The following is a 23,696-nucleotide window of genomic DNA, read 5'->3' as shown; positions in this document are numbered from 1 at the left end:
GATGGATGAAGAAAAGATGAGCGAGTGGTTAAGGTAAGTTTACGCGAAGAGGCCGGGTGGCTTTTTTCACGCAGCTCCGTCCATGTTGATATACGACTCCATGCGCGCCCACATCACGCTGGTTTTTAATATATTATTAAAGTTTGACTGACCTATCTGACTGTTTTTTTGACATTCCTTTAGCGCAGTTAGATGCGGCTTACAACACGGGGCGGCTTATAGGTGGACAAAGTTTTGAAATATGCCGTTCATTGAAGGCGCGGCTTATAACCCAGGGCGCCTTATGGTGCGGAAAATACGGTACTTTTTTTTTTTTAATTTACTGATAATTGATTAGGCATTTAGGCACTGTGTCAAAAAAAGTAGCAACCATAGTGACATCTCAAACCTCCAGTAGACATTGTCTATTTTCCCACTCAATGTTCACTTATCCGTTTCACCGTTACAAACTCAAAAATATACATGCAATAATCTTTTTTTCGATCATATTATTTTTCTGATCCTGAGAAGCCAAACTCAAAATTGTTCGATCAATTCGATTAATTGACCAGCCCTACTCTGCGTACAACAAACAATTTTGTGTACCGCTGGCATCCAACGGCGATTGGGCATTGCGTCGTGGTAAGGGATTTTCACTACCCCGTGCGCACAAGAACAAGTCCGGCATTTTACAACGTACCATTGCATCCCTAGTAGACAGTCACAACTCTTTTACCTTTCATCTCCACCACATCAACAGGAACTTCTTTCTCTCTCATGCGGAAGATTTCGAAGGTGGTGACCACGCCCTGGGAATGACCAAAAAAAATCCTAATGAAATAATCTGAATTGTTCATGAGTATGCCTAATGTTTGCCCAATGTACCTGAGTTCCTTTAGGCGTTCGGTCTACTTTCACACAGAGATAATCTCCATTCCTCTGCCAGTGCAGCTTGCAGTCAACCATATTGAAGAGAATGCGAACGCGGATCTCTTGACGAGAAGGCATTTGCATGAGAGTGACCCTGCCGGGGATGTCTTTGTCCTCGGGTACCCAGAATGCAATGACGTTGTCACCCGGAGACCATGAAAAGTCCCTGTGGACGCAAACATAAATGTCAAAATCCATAAATACTGGAGCTCAATAAAAACATTAATGACCCTTACTTAATTCCGCTGATCTTAAGACTCTTTTTGTTGAGTAGGCCCATAGACTGAAAGCAACACAACGATAGTTTGAATGTCACTTATTCATTATTTATATGGAGAAAAATGTCCTTTGTTGTTTTCTTACAGGAGTCTCATAGATGCTCAATGTGTCTGGCTGCATCCGGGCAAAAAACTTTCCGTCATGGCTCCACCTGAAAGGAAACAACACTTTTAAACTCTCCAGGAGAAACAAACGGTGACTAGGAGAACATGTCAGTAAATATGGTAGAGCGCTAACTTGAATATGGGCCACTGTGCGGCGCTCTCGCAGTGGAAACCTCTCTTCTTCTGTCCGGTAAGAATGTCCCAGATGATGATGGCCTGTGGGTCTTCTTTGGTGTCCATCAGTTGGCTGAAGGTCACGACATACCTGAACGATGACAGCACCACAACAAGTCAGAACAATTCAAAGAAAATGGCTGTGCTTATTACCCTAAAGACAGCACCATCTATGGATGAGACATTTCTATGACTTGAATTCAACATTGAAAAGACACACTCATGCAACACAAGTGCTGTATCAACACAAAGTGTCCTAATAAACAGAATACTACTGAGCCTTCAACAACACTGTAGGGCAGTGATTCTCAATCTGTAGTAAGTGTACTACTTGTGGTCCGAGGGCTCCATCTAGAGCAGGCCTGGGCAATTATTTTAACTCGGGGGCCAAATTTAGAGAAAAAAATGTGTCTGGGGGTCAGTATATCTATTTTTAGGAACACTAATACAAAACCTCACAATAAGGCAGTCCTTCTCAAACGGTGGAGCCTCTGGGAACATGTTTTTTTTGCCGTACCAGAATATGATGAAGCCAATGTCATACCTGCCAACTTTTGAAATCAGTAAAACCTAGTAGCCAAGGTCCAGGGGCCGCAGGCCCCGGTAGGTCCAGGACAAAGTCCTGGTGGGGGGTTCACTTCGCCCCCCGACGCAAAATGATTATTAGCATTCAGACAGGTTAAAATGTTGCTAAAACCATCACTTTTCTATCAGTCACAGTGACTTTTCAAAACAAAAATATTACAGCAAAAATCATATGGGTTGATTGACATGTTTATTCTGTAAGCTAACTTCAATAGTTTGAAATTATTTTGACAGTTAATGCCAGTTATCCTGTCAACCTTTCACAAGACTTCAATTTGTTAATTGAAAGTATAAACAGTATAAACAACTTTTACAGTAAACAAATGGTAAAACAGTACTAAACAATTCCATTAAAAAAAATTGGTGTCATTATTAACTTTCTGTCCAAGCTTGTATAATCTACTGCCTTGTTCAATTGTAAAAAATATTCTGTGCCTAAAATTCACATTTCTATCACAATTATCATACTGTAAACATGGTAAGCTAACTTCATTAAAATTAATAGTCCTGTCAATAGCATGGAATTACAATTCAAATGTAGTTTTTTTGTAAGCCTTTCAAAAGAATTCAAAATATGAAAAATTAATGAAAATTAATTGAAGCCATCAGACACTTGAAAAGTGGCACATCACATCTCTAATGTAATCATTTGAACTTTTCAACAGAAATAGCACTGCAAAAATATTAAGGACATACTTCTGTATTTTGGTAGTTATGCTGTCAACATTTAACAAGATTTCTTCAACTTGGACTTGAAAGCATAAATAGTATAAACACTTTTAACAGTATAACAGTACTAAACAATTCCAATAGATAACATTGGTGTCATTACCTTTTTGTGGCTAAAATCCAAATTTAGCAACGGCATTAGACTTGTGTTTTTTTGTCCCAACGTGGTCTTTTACATCGCTAATTCCTACGTGTCCGATCGAAAAATCTTGTCTGCACAAGGTGCAATTCGCGTAGTTTTCACCCTTTTTGGAACGGATAATTATTCCCGGATAGGCTTTTGAATATTCTTCACGGAATGACTGCAGTTTTCTTTTCGGTTTAAGACTCGTTTGCGATTTTTCTCCGGCTGATTTCATGATCGTTCGCTCGTTTGGAAACAAAGGCAACAGGTGCCTCGTGCTTGGCAGCGGTGCTATAAATAGCCTCGCGCATTAAAAAAAATTTTTTTTTTTAAATTAATGAAAAACCGTATTTTTTATCACTGCAACCGTAACCCGGAATAGGTTGATGAAAACTGTACTAATTACAGGAAAACCGGAGTAGTTGGCAGGTATGAATATGGGCTCTAAATATCAGTTACCAGCCTCTTTGAAGACTTAACATTCCGTATGGGTCTTGAAAAAAGACCCAGCAATTATTGCAGCATGGTATTTATTTGAGTTCAGGCCACTCTTTGGTAATGTGGCTACTGTGTATTTTTATCATTGTGGTTGTAGTTTCCAGTGGCGTAGACTTGCATTGCAAACATACCATGAGGTGTTTTCTCACACAATGTCCTTTTAGCGTAGCTAACGGAGATCGCAACATTCGCCCAAAAATACACGTTAGTACTGTTAAATTGAATTTTGATTACCTCTCACAGGGTGAGAAATCGATGAGCGACACCCCTTGATGGCTGAACCTTTGGATCTGCTTGAACTTCTCGCCGCCCCACAATGCGATGCCCCGTTGGTGGAACGTAGCCAGGTAGGTGCCTTTGGGAGACCACCGGACGTAGATCTCAGTCCAGCGCTGTGATCAATCACAAATAATTCCTTTAAGCCAAACAGTTGTGTTTCTTCAGGATGATATGAATGCCCGATCACGTACTGCTCTCTCTTCGACAACAACTGGCTCCTTGACATCGTTAGCGAATATGGCGGTCCTTTCGCCAGCTTCGTAGATCACACTGTACTGGTCCCGACAGTCTGCGTCCTCAATCCAGTGGCGCATGTTGCCCTGGACACACAGAATAAACAGATTTGCAATTAGCTCTGGTTAGATGGAGCATGCATGCTAAAATTTTCTCGCCTTTGTGGATTTGAGTTATAGTAGGATTAAAGTTAAGTTAAAGTTAAAGTACCAATGATTGTCACACGCACACTTGGTGTGGTGAAATTTGTCCTCTGCATTTGACCCATCCCCTTGTTCACCCCCTGGGAGGTGAGGGGAGCAGTGGGCAGCAGCGATGGCCAAGCCTGGCAATCATTTTTGGTGATGCTTATGTCTATTGTGTAAAGTGGAGCAGGAGCAGTGATCACATATATCAGATCAAAGAAAGATCACAATGTACACTTACAAAATCTTTAAAAGGCTGCTTCTCTGGAGTTTCCCACTCATCACTGATGTTCATGTACCTGCAAAATGAAAAGATAGTAGAAACTGTGAGAATGAGATATTTTTAAGTGTTCTTTTTCAATCCATAGTCATGTTTAAATCATCTAGTATTTTCCCATGTAGTGTGTCTTCTGGTGATCTCCTTGCTTTTATCTTATGTCCGCTAGTAAACTCTTTGTTTTGTCTTAAGGGCTACTGTTTGTCGGCTCACAGAGCAGTTTTGGCCAGTTCCTTATCTGTTTTGAAGAAACAGCTGCGCTCCTTTCTGGGCGATAGCGGCTGTTTTCGCTCTACATAAGCTGACTCTTTTTGTTTGGATTTAGACCTCGCTTGCTAATGCTATGGTTTCATGGTAAGGGCTGGTCTCCTGAAACTTCAGTAAAACATGGTATTGTACCATTCTGTCTCTGGAGTCATTTTTACTCAACATATATGTCATCCAAAAGAACTTGGGATTGACCAGTCTGTTTTATTCCCTGACAAGATTGGTCAAGCAACAAAACTTTTATCAAATGGATCACTAGAGGTGTCCCAGTACAATTTTTGCATGTAAAGATAAACGGTAATAATGATAATCGCGATAAAACTCCAGACGGTTAGTATTATCGAATTAAATTTAAATTATTGAAAAACATGTATTGATACCTGCGCTTTTATAAAATTATGGATCGACTAGCGTTAGCTTGCAAGCCAGCTGGAATGTTAACATAAATACAAGTAAAAACATAAAACCCATTACCATTACATTGTCTATTTATAAAATATTTCAGTGTGTGTATAAATACTTTTTGACAACATTCAACAATACCATGATAATAATGATAACCATGACAACTTTGGTCACAGTAACCGTGATAAGAATTTTTATATCGTTACATCCCTAGCGATACAATACTGATATTGCAGCCTTGGCTATCGGCCGATATAGATTCAATATTTGCACAAACCACACATATTATTTACTTATTATGTAGGGCGGAATGTGGAAAAAAAGCTTGACATGTTGCGATCATGGTGGTTCTGCATGCTCGACCGAAGTGCTGAAGCAAGGTCTGGACTGGATATTATCATCTTGTTTTCTTATACTTCTGAGTCTCATCAGCAACAGCATGTATGCATTCATTTCAGTCTGTCCAAGTCAGGAAGTAGCCTTTGCCATGAAGTTGAATGTGTCAAACTGTCAGGCTAGTAGGATTGCACGATTATGGTGAAAATAATAATAACAATTAATTTTTATCAGTATTGAAATCACAATTATTAATCATGATTATTTACTATATTATATGACATACAATATGTGAACAGGGATTTAATTTCAAAAACAAAATTTTAAAAATAATCAGTTATAAAATAAAAGGAGCAAAAGACAAAGAGCTAATTAAATTTGTGGACCCCTCAGATGTAAAGACATGATGTGCCTCCAACCTTTTCTTCTCTAAATACCCTAAACGTCAGGTGAGGTGAGGTAGCAGTAACCTCTAAGTGATGATAAATGGTTCAAATATTTTAAAAATATTTTTCTTAAGAGTGTAAAAATCCACCCAATCCCATTTTTTTCATGATCGCGTTTATATTTGCCTCTAAACCTTTCAAAATAAGCCAAAATCTGCACTGATTCAGGTACATAAACAGTAGCCTAATGAGGCTTAGACCATCGCCTAAAACCTGTATGTGCCTCTAAGTCACATGATTGCAACCAAGCTGTTGTTTCAGTTTTGTAAATTCACCAAAACGTCACAGTGGAGTTATTGAGTCTGTTTAGCTGATTGGAAATCTGGCTTCCTTTGGGTTCATGCCAATTACTTCTGTTTTGTTTGATCACTGCTGTGTTAGAGGCGCAGTGTGGAAATAATTAAGATATGTAAAGAAACATTTACAAAATGTTTCTGTGTATAACTAATTTCACATATCTGTGGCTTGTAGTATAAATAAATACTTTTTTCTTCTGAAATTTTGTGGGTGTTGCTGATATCCCGGTGCGCTCTAGAGTCCGGAAAATATGGTAGTTCTTATATCAGATGTAACTCTTTATAATCCGATTCCTGTTGGATGTAAAAAATATCCAACGTCAAATTGGCATATTCCTATGAATCACATGCCCTTTTTTTGCAAGGCTCAACTTACTTGTCAAAGTCGGTGAAAAGGTTGACCCGAAACGTATGTTGCTTGTCCAGTTTGTATCCATCTGCGTTTTTCACTGCCTCAGCAGCCTGGGTGGGCGAGGCATACTCCAGGAAGATGTACCTGCACAGAAAAAGGAATATGTTATGGAGCTTACTCACACTGGGCCATTTGAATCCAGCCCGATTCCCCCGACTAATAAAGTATCAGGAGAGTGGAAAAACAAGTTGACTTTATATACTTAATTGTGTTTTATTGTATACATTAAACCATATCCAATTGTATTTACAATCTGCAAAGTACCGTATTTTTCAGACTGTAAGTCGCAGTTTTTTTCATAGTTTGGCCGGGGGTGCGACTTATACTCAGGAGCGACTTATGTGTGAAATTATTAACACACTACCATAAAATATCAAATAATATTATTGATCTCATTCACGTAAGAGACTAGGCGTATAAGATTTCATGGGATTTAGCGATTAGGAGTGACAGATTGTTTGGTAAACGTATAGCATGTTCTATATGTTATAGTTATTTGAATGACTCTTACCATAATATGTTACGTTAACATACCAGTTGGTTATTTATGCCTCATATAACGTACACTTATTCAGCCTGTTGTTCACTATTCTTGATTTATTTTAAATTGCCTTTAAAATGTATATTCTTGGTTATGGGTTTTATCAAATACATTTCCACAAAAAATGCGACTTATACTCCAGTGCAACTTATATACAGTGTTTCCCACACATTCATTTATTTGTGGCGGCCCGCCACGAAAGAATTACGTCCGCCACAAATGGATTTTTCGGCTTTTGACTCGCTCGACCGCTCATAAAAGCAATGGGACTGTCTGTGAATGTTGCTTGTAGTTACACCTCAGGTGCAGTAGGTGGCGGTAACTCCGCCAATAGCACTTAATTCACCTGGTGGGCCAGAAGAAGAAGAAGAAGAAGAGGGACGGATGGACGGACGGAATCAAAATATTCGCCGGCTACTTTTCATGATGATGGCGCTTCCTACGTTTCTACCTCAAACGTCCAAAAGCTGCTGAAAGCCTTGATCCAGGATGCCATGGGGGAAAAAAAAATTAAATGGTGCCTTTTGGCGATAGTTAGCAGCTTGGTGGCTCATAGCCGGCTAGCTAACGCTTGCTAGCGTGGTAGCATTGCTTCATTTTTACAGGTGTTATAGGTAGATAGTAGTGATGGGTCCGGCAACACCGATGCATCGGCGCATGCGTCGAGCTCATAGAGCAAAACCCTGTGTCAGTGCGCGTACCGCTTTTAGAAAGTCACGTGACCGATCATGAGCTGTTTTGGTCACGTGACCGATACGCCAACTGTGTCGCACTGACGCCTCCTCTGTGCCCTGTGAGCGGCTCTTTTCTACAGCCGGAGAAATAATAACTAAGAAGAGAAAGCGTCTAAAATTGAATACGTTGGAAAAACTGTTTAAAAAAATAAATAAAAATGTGTAAAAAAAAAAAAAAATAATAATTTCCAGGTCCACAAGCATCCTCATTCACAACACGTTCTCTTAGATTTCCATGTTATGATACATGTTGACATTATTTATTGACTGTATCTAAAAAAGATAAAAATATATTTTTATTTAAATGAAGATATGAAATAATCCTAAATGAAATACAATGACTTGGTTTATATTATTGTATATACTAGGTCAGTGGTTCTCAACCTTTTTTCAGCAATGTACCCCCTGTGAATTTTTTTTTAATTCAAGTACCCCCTAATCAGAGCAAAGCATTTTTGGTTGAAAAAAAAAGATGAAGTAAAATACAGCACTATGTCATCAGTTTCTGATTTATTAAATTGTATAACAGTGCAAAATATTGCTCATTTGTAGTGGTCTTTCTTGAACTATTTGGAAAAAAAGATATAAAAATAGCTAAAAACTTGTTGAAAAATAAACAAGTGATTCAATTATAAATAAAGATTTCTACACCTAGAAGTAATAATCAACTTAAAGTGCCCTCTTTGGGGATTGTATTAGAGCTCCATCTGGATTCATGAACTTAATTCTAAACATTTCTTCACAAAAAAAAAAAATCTTTAACATCAATATTTATGGAACATGTCCACAAAAAATCTAGCTGTCAACACTGAATATTGCAATCACTAATTGTTCAAATCTGTATATAAATATGTACATAAAATGTTGTAATTATATTCCAACTCCGCGTTCTTCTTGGTCATCGCCGCTGCCGCCGCCGCCCCCCAACCACACCACCACAAATATATGCCTGTCCTGTGGGAAACACTGATATGTTTTTTTTCTTCTTTATTATGCATTATCGGCCAGTGCGACTTATACTCCGAAAAATACGGTAACTACAGTTTATGCTGCACTGGACTCAAAGACTGTAATATAATTTAAACATTAAACTGAAGATGGCAGTAATACAACATACAGTATATGGATGTAAACTGCAACGAAGAAGAAGCTTATGCTGCACAGCAGCATTGAGCATCGCATCGCGTCTTGTCAAAGTTATTCTAAATCATCTGTGACATTCAATTTATACCCGGAGATGGAAACAAACCCACTACAACAAAAGACAAGTGTCTGCAGGCAACCACTTTTTTCTACCTTTCGTGTGCATCATGATTAATTTTTCATCTAAACGGGAAGATATAAACATCCTATCATCGCAGTCAGAGCAGAGATTGTACAGTAAGCGATCGTTTTATTATGTTTGTATTTCTTGTTTAGCACTTAGTAATACTACTACATAATGCTCAGTGTTTCACTAAAGCTGCATCTGTTTAGCACACTGCTTCTAAAACTTGTAGCTCATCCTCCTTATATTTGGCTCAAAAATATAAGGTTGTGGATTATTTTTCCCAAATGAATCGTTGGCTTTCACAAAGTCTGCTTGATTAGCGTTGTTGTTGATGATGGGGAAGGGGTCTGTGGTTCCTACCTCTACGTCACGGATCATGTGACTGCCTTACACAACCTTTATTTAACCAGATAAGAAACTCATTGAGATCAAGATCTCTTTCACTGGTACTATAAGCTACAAGAGAACATCATACCCTTTAGTTGTGCCTTCGGTCGTCGGGTAAAACTCAGTGTTGATCTCGCCAAACTTGGAGAAAATCTTGCAGATGACGTTCTTGAGCTTTTCCAAACGTTCAGGGCCGACCTGGGGGACATTGTCCACCACCACCACTGAGTCGATACCGTCAGCCGCCTGGGGTTTTTCCCTCAGGATGTCATCCATGAGCTCTGTGGGTGAAAGGAGACAAGACAGAAACATGTTCACACCTCTAAAATTATTATTAGCAGTTTTGGAATCCTTGGAGTCCATGTACGTTCATCAAGAGTATCTATAGCAGAGTTGTACTCAAAGTAAGAGCACAAAAGCATGCAATGCACCATGATTTGTAAATAGATGAATAAATTGTGCCTGAGGAACACCAGATTGCTTACATTTGGCATAGAAAATTACCAAAATTTAGTTTTACCTTGGAGTAACATCTTACCACAACACATACAACATGGAATATGTATATGTGCATTCGCCGCTGGCTGGATTTCTGCAGTAGTCACGCTTGATCGTACAATCAACTGTGTTCGCCTTGTTTTAATCACCACTAAGCGCCAATACTGATGACGTAGAAAACATATCGTAGCTCATCCAGAATATCGGAATCTTCAGATTGAACACATACCCACGTCACAAAGTTTAGACACAATTTGGCAGGTTTAGACTCTGCAAAACTCCCCTGCAAAACATCTACGGTGAGTAAAATGTTTATCGGAGTCCCTATAATAATGTAAGGTTTTCGTTTATCTGTGTGTATGCCAAAAATATTCTATATTGATCAATTTGCACACTGATTTTTTGGACCCGCCGAGTGCCTGGTATTTGAAAATTGTTGACATAGTTGTGACGTCATCGCTCGTGTTTCCCCGAAAAGACGCGAGTCAGCACCGCCACTTGTCAACATCACGGGTGAAACATGTAAAGTGTGGGAATGTTTCCACCTATTCTTGTTAAAAATAGGAAATTTTGCAAAGCACATTTTGTTTTTATGACAGCATATCTTTGATACAGGAGCATTTAGCGGAGGAATGTCGGACACCTGGAGGATGCGGTCTCAACTCGGTAAGATTATTAACCTGTACCTTGCCAGCTAGCTAACAAGTGTGAGGCGAAGTTGTGTGAAAAATAGATTTAACTATCCTTTTTGCCAAAGCCCGTCAGCTAAACTGTGTCTAAATCAATTCAAGTACTTTTAAAAGCGGCGTCTATTTGCAATGCAATGAAAAAAGGCATAATATATAAATACATACATCCAATATTAAAGGTCAATCCCATTAGTGCATGCACTCTAAACATTAGGCACCAATGTGCCAGTATCAAAAGAATAAACATACAAGCTATTAGATAGCTAAAATGTTAAGAATCAATCAATGATACAATTATTTGCATTGAGTCTATTAGATTGCTAAAATGCCTGGAGTTAATCAATGTGTGCAGTTTTTCATACACATCAACACAAAATGTTTGTTTCTTTTTGAGCAAGTTAGTTTTGTTGTTTTATCGTTTGGTTATTGCTATTTTAACTGTCATTTTTTCCCTCATACTTTTGCTGTACTTACTTTTAAATGGACAAAAGTTTAATAGTTATTTAAATGTTTGTAACAGCCTAATGAGCAGCATAGTTGCAGTACAAATAAATATTAATGAATAATAATAATAATAATAATAATAATAATAACTGGGATTTATATAGCGCTTTTCTAAGTACCCAAAGTCGCTTTACATGTAGAACCCATCATTAAGTCATATTAGTTGTTAGTAAGCAGTAGGCACATGCCTAACAGTATCTCAAGCTGAGTTTCAAAGTTAATAGCTAAGTTAGAGCCACTGAATATGTGTATGCTTTATAATCCGACCAGTCGACTAATCGTTAAGATAGTCATCGCATAGTCGTTAGTTGCAGCCCTAGTTGTGATGTGACTCAAGTCGAGTCCGAGCAGGCATGTTTACTCAAATTTCCCATCACTTCCAATGCTAATTTTGTTAATTTAACTGATTATAAATACATTGTAACTGTGAAAACTCTTTACAAATCAGTTAAATTTACAGGTTACAGCTGAAATTTGGCCATATAGTTTAGAATTTTTTTTTTCCTTTAAAATGACATCATGGCCCTTTTTGCAAAGTTATCTCACATAGGAGACCTTTGCCCATTTTGGTTGTCATTGACTCCCATTGTAACTCTGATTTTTCACTATACTGAAAAGCTGACATACGGTAATGCTTTATATCTATGGATAGGCCTGAAGCTGTTAAAAATGTAAAGCATTGAAAGTTTTTTTGTTTTTTTTTATAAATATGACTTACTTATAACTAAATTATTTTAAGCACGTCCGGGAGATAGTGGGAGTTTTAGGAAAAAACGGTAATTGTTCCAAAAATAATAAGGCACCAAAACAGTGTCGTCATGAAATATTTACCTATCACAGGCTGTAATTACTTATTCTTAAGTAATACTCTTTGCAACTTGTTTATAGAAATTATGCATATTATGTGTTTTTCACATAATAAAATCATTTTACAAACATGCATAAACATAAAACAACGATTACATAGAAACGTTATAAAGATGGATAGGTCTGAGGCAGTTAAAGAATTTAAAGCTTAAGAAGTTTAAAAAAAATTAAACATATGACTTACTTGTAACTATTTTTTGGCCTAAAAATACTATAAAAAATAAACAAAAACATAACAAAAGTGGAATAAAAAAAAAGCTTACAGTTGAAATGTAATTAAGAAAAAGTTGCAATGTTGACTAATAAAACAAAGCTCTTTTTTTTTTTTTTTTACTTTAAAACTGTCTTTGCTCAAAACATAATATTGAATCAAAATCAATGTTTTTTATGAATTATTGACCTATCCAAGGTTACGATCTTCACATCAAATATTCCTCTTTGAAAAATGTTCTAGTAGAAGATTTTGCATATTTTGTGTGTTTGCCATAAAAAAAACATAGTTTTCTTTGACAAAAAGGGCAGAAAACAAACAAACAAAAAAACAACATATACATTTTTTTTTATAATAAAATAACTTTGAATTTACGGATAGATCTGAAGTTGATGTAGACTCTAGAGATTTAAGCATTAAATAAATAATGTATGTATGCCCTGGCACACCATCATCATTATTTAATGACCAAAGCAAAAAACTTTTTACACTTTTATACTGAAATAAATACACCTACAACTTAATAAATACAAATGTAGGTAAAGTTTAGATCCATGAAGGAAAGAAGAAAGTGAATGAATGTTTATAGCTGAATATACAGGTAAAAGCCAGTAAATTAGAATATTTTGAAAAACTTGATTTATTTCAGTAATTGCATTCAAAAGGTGTAACTTGTACATTATATTTATTCATTGCACACAGACTGATGCATTCAAATGTTTATTTCATTTAATTTTGATGATTTGAAGTGGCAACAAATGAAAATCCAAAATTCCGTGTGTCACAAAATTAGAATATTACTTAAGGCTAATACAAAAAAGGGATTTTTAGAAATGTTGGCCAACTGAAAAGTATGAAAATGAAAAATATGAGCATGTACAATACTCAATACTTGGTTGGAGCTCCTTTTGCCTCAATTACTGCGTTAATGCGGCGTGGCATGGAGTCGACTTGAAATCTCCATCTCCATAGAGCAGGTCAGCAGCAGGAAGCATGAAGTGCTCTAAAACTTGCTGGTAGTCGGCTGCGTTGACCCTGGAACTCAGGAAACAGAGTGGACCGACACCAGCTGGACTGCTGCTGAGTGGTCCAAAGTCATGTTTTCTGACGAAAGCAAATTTTGCATTTCCTTTGGAAATCGAGGTCCCAGAGTCTGGAGGAAGACAGGAGAGGCACAGGATCCACGTTGCCTGAAGTCTAGTGTAAAGTTTCCACCATCAGTGATGGTTTGGGGTGCCATGTCATCTGCTGGTGTCGGTCCACTCTGTTTCCTGAGATCCAGGGTCAACGCAGCCGTCTACCAGCAAGTTTTAGAGCACTTCATGCTTCCTGCTGCTGACCTGCTCTATGGAGATGGAGATTTCAAGTTCCAACAGGACTTGGCGCCTGCACACAGCGCAAAATCTACCCGTGCCTGGTTTACGGACCATGGTATTTCTGTTCTAAATTGGCCCGCCAACTCCCCTGACCTTAGCCCCATAGAAAATCTGTGGGGTATTGTGAAAAGGAAGATGCAGAATGCCAGACCCAAAAACGCAGAAGAGTTGAAGGCCACTATCAGAGCAACCTGGGCTCTCATAACACCTGAGCAGTGCCAGAAACTCATCGACTCCATGCCACGCCGCATTAACGCAGTAATTGAGGCAAAAGGAGCTCCAACCAAGTATTGAGTATTGTACATGCTCATATTTTTCATTTTCATACTTTTCAGTTGGCCAACATTTCTAAAAATCCCTTTTTTGTATTAGCCTTACACAATATTCTAATTTTGTGACACACGGAATTTTGGATTTTCATTTGTTGCCACTTCAAATCATCAAAATTAAATGAAATAAACATTTGAATGCATCAGTCTGTGTGCAATGAATAAATATAATGTACAAGTTACACCTTTTGAATGCAATTACTGAAATAAATCAAGTTTTTCAAAATATTCTAATTTACTGGCTTTTACCTGTATTTACATAAAAAAATGTGTTTTCTTTTGAATGATTTTTGTTATGAATTAAGCAACGTTTATGACAACCTTTTTCCAAAACACTATATAGAATGTGAGATATAACAGGATAATGCGTACATGTATCATTTGTTTTCAAAACGCTTACAAAAAAGTGGGACCCCAAAAATGTACTGTGGGACCCCATTTTTATGACTTGATGGGGTCCCTGGGACCCCATTTGGAAAAGTCCTAGCGCCAACACTGTTGTGGTTTCATGTGGATCATTTACTTTGCCCACATACCTACAGATTTAGCGGCATTGTATCGCTTATTGTGGTACTATGATTAATTTATAACATACGGTGGGCTATTAGCCATTTAGCGAGGCGAGAATGAGAGGGAAGACGATACACGCGTATTACAGTTCTACGCAGCAGTATTAATGAAATATGTTCGTTCTAATACAAACTGTGGCAGTTGACCGCACCAATTGAATGATTTTATATTCTGAACACTATCGGCATTTCCCCACACCTTACAGTGCAGGGAGGCCAGCTAGCAGCAGGCCATAAAGCCGGGGTGTTTCCTGCCCGCACTCACCCTCATCTTCGACGTCATCGTCGAAGTCCTCCGGGTCGCTGAAGGAGGGCTCCTCTTCGTCATACTCGGGGTCGTCCGCCATGTCTTGCACCTAAACAGGAGGCTCCGACGGCGTTCCTTGTGACCGCGGAATTGAAGTTAAGAAAAACTCGGGAGACTGACGGCCCTCGACCGGTGCGGCACCATGTGCAGATTGTGTGAAAATGGACGACGTGGGGGCGGGGAAAACGCGGCACCGGAAGCGATTCACAAAAACCGGAAGTATGGAGGAGATGCAACAAAGCTGTACAGCATATGGATGGGGCAGCACACGCGGCATTCTTGTTGGTGTTGTTATCCTTATAGATATAAGTTAGTGAAATTACGCCGGATATAACAACGCTCTGCCAACGGAAGAAAAAGGAAGCCATTCGCCGGTACATTAAACTAGGTTTCCCGCGAGAAGAAGACAGGACAACGTTTTTAACTTTAATCACCGTTTATATTTGACTACCACATACGTTGTTATGTAGTCTGTAGCGTCATAGCATATCTGTAAATAGCAGCCTGATATTAATTCGACAACTCACACATGGCTATGGATAAAGAGTGTATGTTGCTGCTGCCCAGCGTGTGTGCACTACTGGCGGACTCCAACAAGCCTCTGCCGGATGACACCAGCCTGGAGAAACTTCTGGACCGTCTAACGGAACTCTCCGAGGCTGGTTAGCGTGACTTGTGTTACTTTAATGTGTGATATTTTTGAAATTTTGTAAGATACTAGAACGCCATGTAATGTAATGTAATGTAACGCCATGATAGTCGACTAGTCGCCGACTATCTTTACGATTAGTCGACTAATCGGGTTATGGCACTACATCACGTCAGTGGCTGTAATTTAAATACCGGCTTTTAAATTTTGGGTAACACTTTAGTATTCTGTTCATAACTTTTATGGACAGAATTTCTAGGCGCAGTCAAGGCGTTGAGGGGATCTGGTTTGGTGGCTGCAGGATTAGGTCTCTGCTTTTTGCAGGTGATGTGGTCCTGATGGCTTCATCTGGCCAGGATCTTCAGCTCTCACTGGATCGGTTCGCAGCTGAGTGTGAAGCGACTGGGATGAGAATCAGCACCTCCAAGGTTATCCATGGTTCTCGCCCGGAAAAGGGTGGAGTGTAGGGCTGCAGCTAACGATTATTTTTCTATCGATTAATCTATAGATTATTTTTCCGGTTAATCTATAGATTATTTTTTCGATTAATCTATAGATTATTTTTCCTTTTACCGATTATTTTTTTAAATTTAAAATGAAGAGGAAAAAATAAATGTAGGCCAGTTTTTTCAAAAGGCATGGCTTTTATTTACAAAAAAAAAAGTATGGCCACTCAGTCAACATTGACAACAACATGACAAAATATTCTGTAACAATGTAAACATTTAAAACTTTTAACATTTAACAAAATTAAAAGTAGCTTATTTGCTTTTTAATGTGCAAATATAAAAGTAAACATCCAGTGCAAATCTTAATATTCTGGAATAGTACAAGCATTTAAAAAGTAAAAGTATTGCTTATTTTGCTTTAAAATGTGCAAAAATAAAGATAAACATCCAATACAAAAAAGTGCAAAACGGAAATATTCTGTAACAAGTGTAAACATTTCAACAAAAGTAAAAGTATTGCTTATTTGCTAAAATGTGCAAAAATAAAGCTAAACATCCAATACAAAAAAATGTACAGTGTAAACATTTCAACAAAAGTAAAAGTATTGCTTATTTTGCTTAATAACACAACAATGATAGTATGATTAAAGTGAAAGTTAATTGTTGGTTTGTACATAGTATATGTAACTGTTAATGTTGTAAAAGGTATTTGCACAACTAATTAACGTTAGCGTTTGTGACACGTCTTGTGCCGTGGGGTTCTTTCAGGACCGACAGACTGAACGCCAGACGGCTTTGCCAGGTTTACAATCTTTTAATTTTACACAAAGTCTTTTCTCTTCCAACTCTTTTCTCTTTCTTTCCTCGCTTTTCAGCTCCTCTTCCTCGCTCGCTCGTCGTCCCCTGTCTCTTGCGGCGTCGCTCCCGGCGCGCCCCGCCTCGCCACTCGCTCGCCGCCGCCGCCTCTCCACAGCGTTAAAGAGGAGCGCGTCTTTGTAAACACTGAACAGGCACACCAAACGCGCCTCTCAGAGCAAACGGTGCTTTAGTTTATGAATTTACAACGCAGATACAAATGACACATTCATGTTTTTGTGTAATAATGACAACGTATACGCACGCGGACGATTGACTTGTTGATGGTGATGGCAAGAACGCTGTCGGGGGTTTTCTTTTCAAATGTTCGTTCATAGCCGTTGTGCTGCTATGATAGGCCATTTCCGCTCGACACAGTGTGCATACAACAACATTATTAGGCCGTTTATTGAAATACTCCCACACTTTTGACGACTTTTGGCGTGCTTTTTTCCCCTCGCTCGCATCGTCTGCTTTGCGCTCCGCCATGACTGTAGTGTGACGTAAATATGCGACGCGCCGACGCACAAAAACGGCGTCGACATATTTACGTAACCGATGACGTCGACTACGTCGACGCGTCGTTTCAGCCTTAGTGGAGTGCCATTTCCGGGTTGGGGAGGAGATCTTGCCCCAAGTGGAGGAGTTCAAGTACCTCGGAGTCTTGTTCACGAGTGAGGGAAGAGTGGATCGTGAGATCGACAGGCGGATCGGTGCGTAGTCTTCAGTAATGCGGACGCTGTATCGATCCGTTGTGGTGAAGAAGGAGCTGAGCCGGAAGGCAAAGCTCTCAATTTACCGGTCGATCTACGTTCCCATCCTCACCTATGGTCATGAGCTTTGGGTTATGACCGAAAGGACAAGATCACGGGTACAAGCGGCCGAAATGAGTTTCCTCCGCCGGGTGGCGGGTCTCTCCCTTAGAGATAGGATGAGAAGCTCTGCCATCCGGGGGGAGCTCAAAGTAAAGCCGCTGCTCCTCCACATCGAGAGGAGCCAGATAAGGTGGTTCGGGCATCTGGTCAGGATGCCACCTGAACGCCTCCCTAGGGAGGTGTTTAGGGCACGTCCGACCGGTAGGAGGCCGCGGGGAAGACCCAGGACACGTTGGGAAGACTATGTCTCCCGGCTGGCCTGGGAACGCCTCGGGGTCCCACAGGAAGAGCTGGACAAAGTGGCTGGGGAGAGGGAAGTCTGGGCTTCCCTGCTTAGGCTGCTGCCCCCGCGACCCGACCTCGGATAAGCGGAAGGAGATGGATGGATGGATGGACTTTAGTATGGGGAACATATTGTAAGTAACACAGACTTAGTTTAGAGCAGTGGTTCTTAACCTGGGTTCGATCGAACCCTAGGGGTTCGGTGAGTCGGCCCCAGGGGTTCGGCGGACCCTCCGTCGCGGATGTCGAGACACACCTGACTCATTGTGTAAATAAAAACTTCTCCATATCGGCGTATTATGGATACGGCAACAGCAGAAGTCACACTGATTTGCAGGTGTGTAAATTGTTGTGAGTAGTGATGGGTTGATGAGGCGTCATGAAGCGTTTCGACACATTGCAAAACTGTATTGATACTGTGTCGATACTGTGTCACTAAATACTGACATCTGCTGGACATTAAAAATCCCTACAGGCAACCTATGGACCGACTCAACTGACACTGATTTGATGCCCTAGTACAGGGGTCACCAACCTTTTTGAAACCAAAAACTACTTCTTGGGTACTGATTAATGCGTAGGGCTACCAGTTTGATACACACTTAAATAAATAAATATATTGTCATTTGTAAGTTACACGTAAGTGTGATTTAAACAAGAATAGCTAAATAAATACATTTATATATATAAAAAATGGGTATTTCTGTCTGTCATTCCGTCGTACATTTTTTTTTCCTTTTACGGAAGGTTTTTTGTAGAGAATAAATGATGAAAAAAACACTTAATTGAACGGTTTAAAAGAGGAGCAAACACCAAAAAAATTAAAATAACATTTTGAAACATAGTTTATCTTCAATTTCGACTCTTTAAAATTCAAAATTCAACCGACAAAAAGAAGAGAAAAACTAGCCAATTTGAATCTTTTTGAAAAAATTTAAAAAAGAATTTATGGAACATCATTAGTAATTTTTCCTGATTAAGATACATTTTAGAATTTTGATGACATGTTTTAAATTGGTTAAAATCCAATCTGCACTTTGTTAGAATATTTAACAAATTGGACCAAGCTATATTTCTAACAAAGACAAATCAGTATTTCTTCTAGATTTTCCAGAACAACAATTTTAAAAGAAATTCAAAATACTTTGAAACAAGATTTAAATTTGATTCTACAGATTTTCTAGATTTGCCAGAATATTTTTTTTTGAATTTTAATCATAGTAAGTTTGAAGAAATATTTCACAAATATTCTTCGTCGAAAAACCAGAAGCTAAAATATTTATTATTCTTTACAATAATAAAAAAAGCTCTATACTCTGGGCAGGGTCCTTGAGGGTGCATGGGAGTTTGCCCAACCAGTCTACATGTGTTTTGTGGACTTGGAGAAGGCATTCGACCGTGTCCCTCGGGAAGTCCTGTGGGGAGTGCTCAGAGAGTACGGGGTATCGGACTGTCTGATTGTGGCAGTCCGCTCCCTGTATGATCAGTGTCAGAGCTTGGTCCGCATTGCCGGCAGTAAGTCGGACACGTTTCCAGTGAGGGTTGGACTCCGCCAAGGCTGCCCTTTGTCACCCATTCTGTTCATAACTTTTATGGACAGAATTTCTAGGCGCAGTCAAGGCGTTGAGGGGATCTGGTTTGGTGGCTGCAGGATTAGGTCTCTGCTTTTTGCAGATGATGTGGTCCTGATGGCTTCATCTGGCCAGGATCTTCAGCTCTCACTGGATCGGTTCGCAGCTGAGTGTGAAGCGACTGGGATGAGAATCAGCACCTCCAAGGTTATCCATGGTTCTCGCCCGGAACAGGGTGGAGTGCCATCTCCGGGTTGGGGAGGAAATCTTGCCCCAAGTGGAGGAGTTCAAGTACCTGGGAGTCTTGTTCACGAGTGAGGGAAGAGTGGATGGTGAGATCGACAGGCGGATCGGTGCGGCGTCTTCAGTAATGCGGACGCTGTATCGATCCGTTGTGGTGAAGAAGGAGCTGAGCCGGAAGGCAAAGCTCTCAATTTACCGGTCGATCTACGTTCCCATCCTGACCTATGGTCATGAGCTTTGGGTTATGACCGAAAGGACAAGATCACGGGTACAAGCGGCCGAAATGAGTTTCCTCCGCCAGGTGGCGGGTCTCTCCCTTAGAGATAGGATGAGAAGCTCTGCCATCCGGGGGGAGCTCAAAGTAAAGCCGCTGCTCCTCCACATCGAGAGGAGCCAGATGAGGTTGTTCGGGCATCTGGTCAGGATGCCACCTGAACGCCTCCCTAGGGAGGTGTTTAGGGCACGTCCGACCGGTAGGAGGCCGCGGGGAAGACCCAGGACACGTTGGGGAAGACTATGTCTCCCGGCTGGCCTGGGAACGCCTCGGGGTCCCACAGGAAGAGCTGGACGAAGTGGCTGGGGAGAGGGAAGTCTGGGCTTCCCTGCTTAGGCTGCTGCCCCCGCGACCCGACATCGGATAAGCGGAGGAAGATGGATGGATGGATGGACTTTAGTATGGGGAACATATTGTAAGTAACACAGACTTGGTTTAGAGCAGTGGTTCTTAACCTGGGTTCGATCGAACCCTAGGGGTTCGGTGAGTCGGCCCCAGGGGTTCGGCGGACCCTCCGTCGCGGATGTCGAGACACACCTGACTCATTGTGTAAATAAAAACTTCTCCATATCGGCGTATTATGGATACGGCAACAGCAGAAGTCACACTGATTTGCAGGCGTGTAAATTGTTGTGAGTAGTGATGGGTTGATGAGGCGTCATGAAGCGTTTCGACACATTGCAAAACTGTATTGATACTGTGTCGATACTGTGTCACTAAATACTGACATCTGCTGGACATTAAAAATCCCTACAGGCAACCTATGGACCGACTCAACTGACACTGATTTGATGCCCTAGTACAGGGGTCACCAACCTTTTTGAAACCAAAAACTACTTCTTGGGTACTGATTAATGCGAAGGGCTACCAGTTTGATACACACTTAAATAAATAAATATATTGTCATTTGTAAGTTACACGTAAGTGTGATTTAAACAAGAATAGCTAAATAAATAAATGTATATATATAAAAAAATGGGTATTTCTGTCTGTCATTCCGTCGTACATTTTTTTTTCCTTTTACGGAAGGTTTTTTGTAGAGAATAAATGATGAAAAAAACACTTAATTGAACGGTTTAAAAGAGGAGAAAACACGAAAAAAATTAAAATAACATTTTGAAACATAGTTTATCTTCAATTTCGACTCTTTAAAATTCAAAATTCAACCGACAAAAAGAAGAGAAAAACTAGCCAATTTGAATCTTTTTGAAAAAATTAAAAAAATAATTTATGGAACATCATTCGTAATTTTTCCTGATTAAGATACATTTTAGAATTTTGATGACATGTTTTAAATTGGTTAAAATCCAATCTGCACTTTGTTAGAATATTTAACAAATTGGACCAAGCTATATTTCTAACAAAGACAAATCAGTATTTCTTCTAGATTTTCCAGAACAAAAATTTTAAAAGAAATTCAAAATACTTTGAAACAAGATTTAAATTTGATTCTACAGATTTTCTAGATTTGCCAGAATATTTTTTTTGAATTTTAATCATAGTAAGATTGAAGAAATATTTCACAAATATTCTTCGTCGAAAAACCAGAAGCTAAAATATTTATTATTCTTTACAATAAAAAAAAAAAAAAAATTACTTGAACATTGATTTAAATTGTCAGGAAAGAAGAGGAAGAAATTTAAAAGGTAAAAAGGTATATTTGTTTAAAAATCCTAAAATCATTTTTAAGGTTGTATTTTTTCTCTAAAATTGTATTTCTAAAAGTAATAAGAAGCAAAGTAAAAAATAAATGAATTTGTTTAAACAAGTGAAGACCCATCCATCCATCCATTTTCTACCGCTTATTCCAAGTGAAGACCAAGTCTTTAAAATATTTTCTTGGATTTTCAAATTCTATTTGAGTTTTGTCTCTTTTAGAATTAAAAATGTCTAGCAAAGCGAGACCAGCTTGCTAGTAAATAAATACAATTTAAAAAATAGAGGCAGCTCACTGGTAAGTGCTGTTCTTTGAGCTATTTTTAGAACAGGCGAGCGGGCGACTGATCTGGTCCTTACGGGCTACCTGGTGACCGCGGGCACCGCATTGGTGACCCCTGCCCTAGTATATACAATAATATAAACCAAGTCATTGTATTTCATTTAGGATTATTTCATATCTTCATTTAAATAAAAATATATTTTTATCTTTTTTAGATACAGTCAATAAATAATGTGAACATGTATCATAACATGGAAATCTAAGAGAACGTGTTGTGGATGATTGTGGACTGGGAATTGTTTTAATTAAATTTTTTTACACATTTTTATTAAAAAAAAAAAAAAAAGTTTTTCCGACGTATTACATTTTAGACGATTTCTCTTCTTAGTTATTATTTCTCGGGCTGTAGAAAAGAGCCGCTCACAGGGCACAGAGGAGGCGTCAGTGCGACACAGTTGGCGTATCGGTCACGTGACCAAAACAGCTCATGATGGGTCACGTGACTTTCTAAAAGCGGTACGCGCACCGACACAGGGTTTTGCTCTATGAGCTCGACGCATGCGCCGATGCATCGGTGTTGCCGGACCCATCACTAGTTGTGAGTTCATGCACTGTGTTGGTTTAGTTATTTGAACAAGGTGATGTTCATGCATGGTTCATTTTGTGCACCGGTAAAAAAACCATATCATTTTGTCTTGAATTTGAAAAAAAAAGATATATATTTTTTACTGAAGAAGGGTTCGGTGAATGCGCATATGAAACTGGTGGGGTTCGGTACCTCCAACAAGGTTAAGAACCACTGGTTTAGAGTTATTTGGACACTAGGGCAGTGTTTTTCAACCACTGGAGCAGTGGTTCTTAACTTCGTTGGAGGTACCGAACCCCACCAGTTTCATATGCGCATTCACCGAACCGTAAACATAAAATGATGTTGTTATATTAAAAGAAATACTAATAAAGATATATTTTACAAACGGAAAGTTACAGGAATGTACACATAATCCCATGTTTACATCTCATTGTGCAACATGTGAATGTTTAAGTGGGAACTAAATGCGATATCTGAAAGGGGTACACATTATTTCTAAAGTAAGACATATATAATACTAGTACACAGCTCATGAAAAACAATATGTTATAGTCATTGTAAGTGGGCCAAAACACTTGTATTAGAAAATAATCTCATGGAAATGACTGCTGTCATTTGATTATAATAATAAAACGTTGAAATTGTTATTTAGTCAGGTTTGGGACAGGTGTGCTGCAGGTGTGACCACAGTGTATGTGCACGTCTGACGTCGCTCACATGCGCTCCACCGAATGCTCAAGGAGTTTTTGCATTTGCTCACACACAGGGAAAATTAGAGGGAACATTGTATGGGGGTATCCATAATACGCCGACAGGGAGAAGTTTTTATTTACAAGATGAGTCAGGCGTGTCTTGACCTCCGCGGCAGAGACTCTGTCGAACCCCTAAGGCCGACTCATCGAACCCAGGTTAAGAGCCGCTGCAAAGGAGGGAGGCACTTACTAAACTTATAAAACAACAAAAATATTTTTTTTTTTTACTTTGACAAGGACTTGGAGCTGAGGTAGTAATGTTTTTAAATGTATGCTTTAATTATGATAAAATTGGTTTTTTTGCCCTTATAAATGTATTAATGTAACTTCCTATTTCACATGAATTTGTTTTAGTACAAAACATGCATTAAAATCAAATTCAAATTTGATTTAAAAA

At 39.1% G+C, this 23,696-nt stretch overlaps 2 protein-coding genes across 2 annotated transcripts in view; one reads left to right on the top strand and one right to left on the bottom strand.

The window, feature by feature from the left end:
- Positions 1–14,989, bottom strand: part of LOC133570243 (eukaryotic translation initiation factor 3 subunit B) — a 31,153-nt gene extending 16,164 nt beyond the window's left edge. Inside the window, exons 1-11 of the mRNA XM_061923053.2 lie at positions 14,780–14,989; positions 9,560–9,752; positions 6,504–6,623; positions 4,342–4,399; positions 3,873–4,001; positions 3,637–3,794; positions 1,426–1,557; positions 1,273–1,339; positions 1,146–1,192; positions 865–1,075; positions 716–788 (exon numbers count right to left, since the gene is read on the bottom strand). Coding sequence (XP_061779037.1) covers positions 716–788; positions 865–1,075; positions 1,146–1,192; positions 1,273–1,339; positions 1,426–1,557; positions 3,637–3,794; positions 3,873–4,001; positions 4,342–4,399; positions 6,504–6,623; positions 9,560–9,752; positions 14,780–14,861 — 1,270 coding nt within the window. The 5' untranslated portion in view covers positions 14,862–14,989. The remainder of the gene's footprint in view (positions 1–715; positions 789–864; positions 1,076–1,145; positions 1,193–1,272; positions 1,340–1,425; positions 1,558–3,636; positions 3,795–3,872; positions 4,002–4,341; positions 4,400–6,503; positions 6,624–9,559; positions 9,753–14,779) is intronic.
- A 32-nt stretch (positions 14,990–15,021) lies between these two features.
- brat1 (BRCA1-associated ATM activator 1) overlaps positions 15,022–23,696 on the top strand; it is a 68,736-nt gene continuing 60,061 nt past the window's right edge. Inside the window, exon 1 of the mRNA XM_061923052.2 lies at positions 15,022–15,483. Within this exon, the coding sequence (XP_061779036.2) occupies positions 15,351–15,483 (133 nt within the window). The 5' untranslated portion in view covers positions 15,022–15,350. The remainder of the gene's footprint in view (positions 15,484–23,696) is intronic.

This window comes from Nerophis lumbriciformis, linkage group LG27 (assembly GCF_033978685.3).
Source record: "Nerophis lumbriciformis linkage group LG27, RoL_Nlum_v2.1, whole genome shotgun sequence".
Classification (NCBI taxonomy): domain Eukaryota; kingdom Metazoa; phylum Chordata; class Actinopteri; order Syngnathiformes; family Syngnathidae; genus Nerophis; species Nerophis lumbriciformis.
This window is presented reverse-complemented; position numbering and strand designations above follow the sequence as displayed.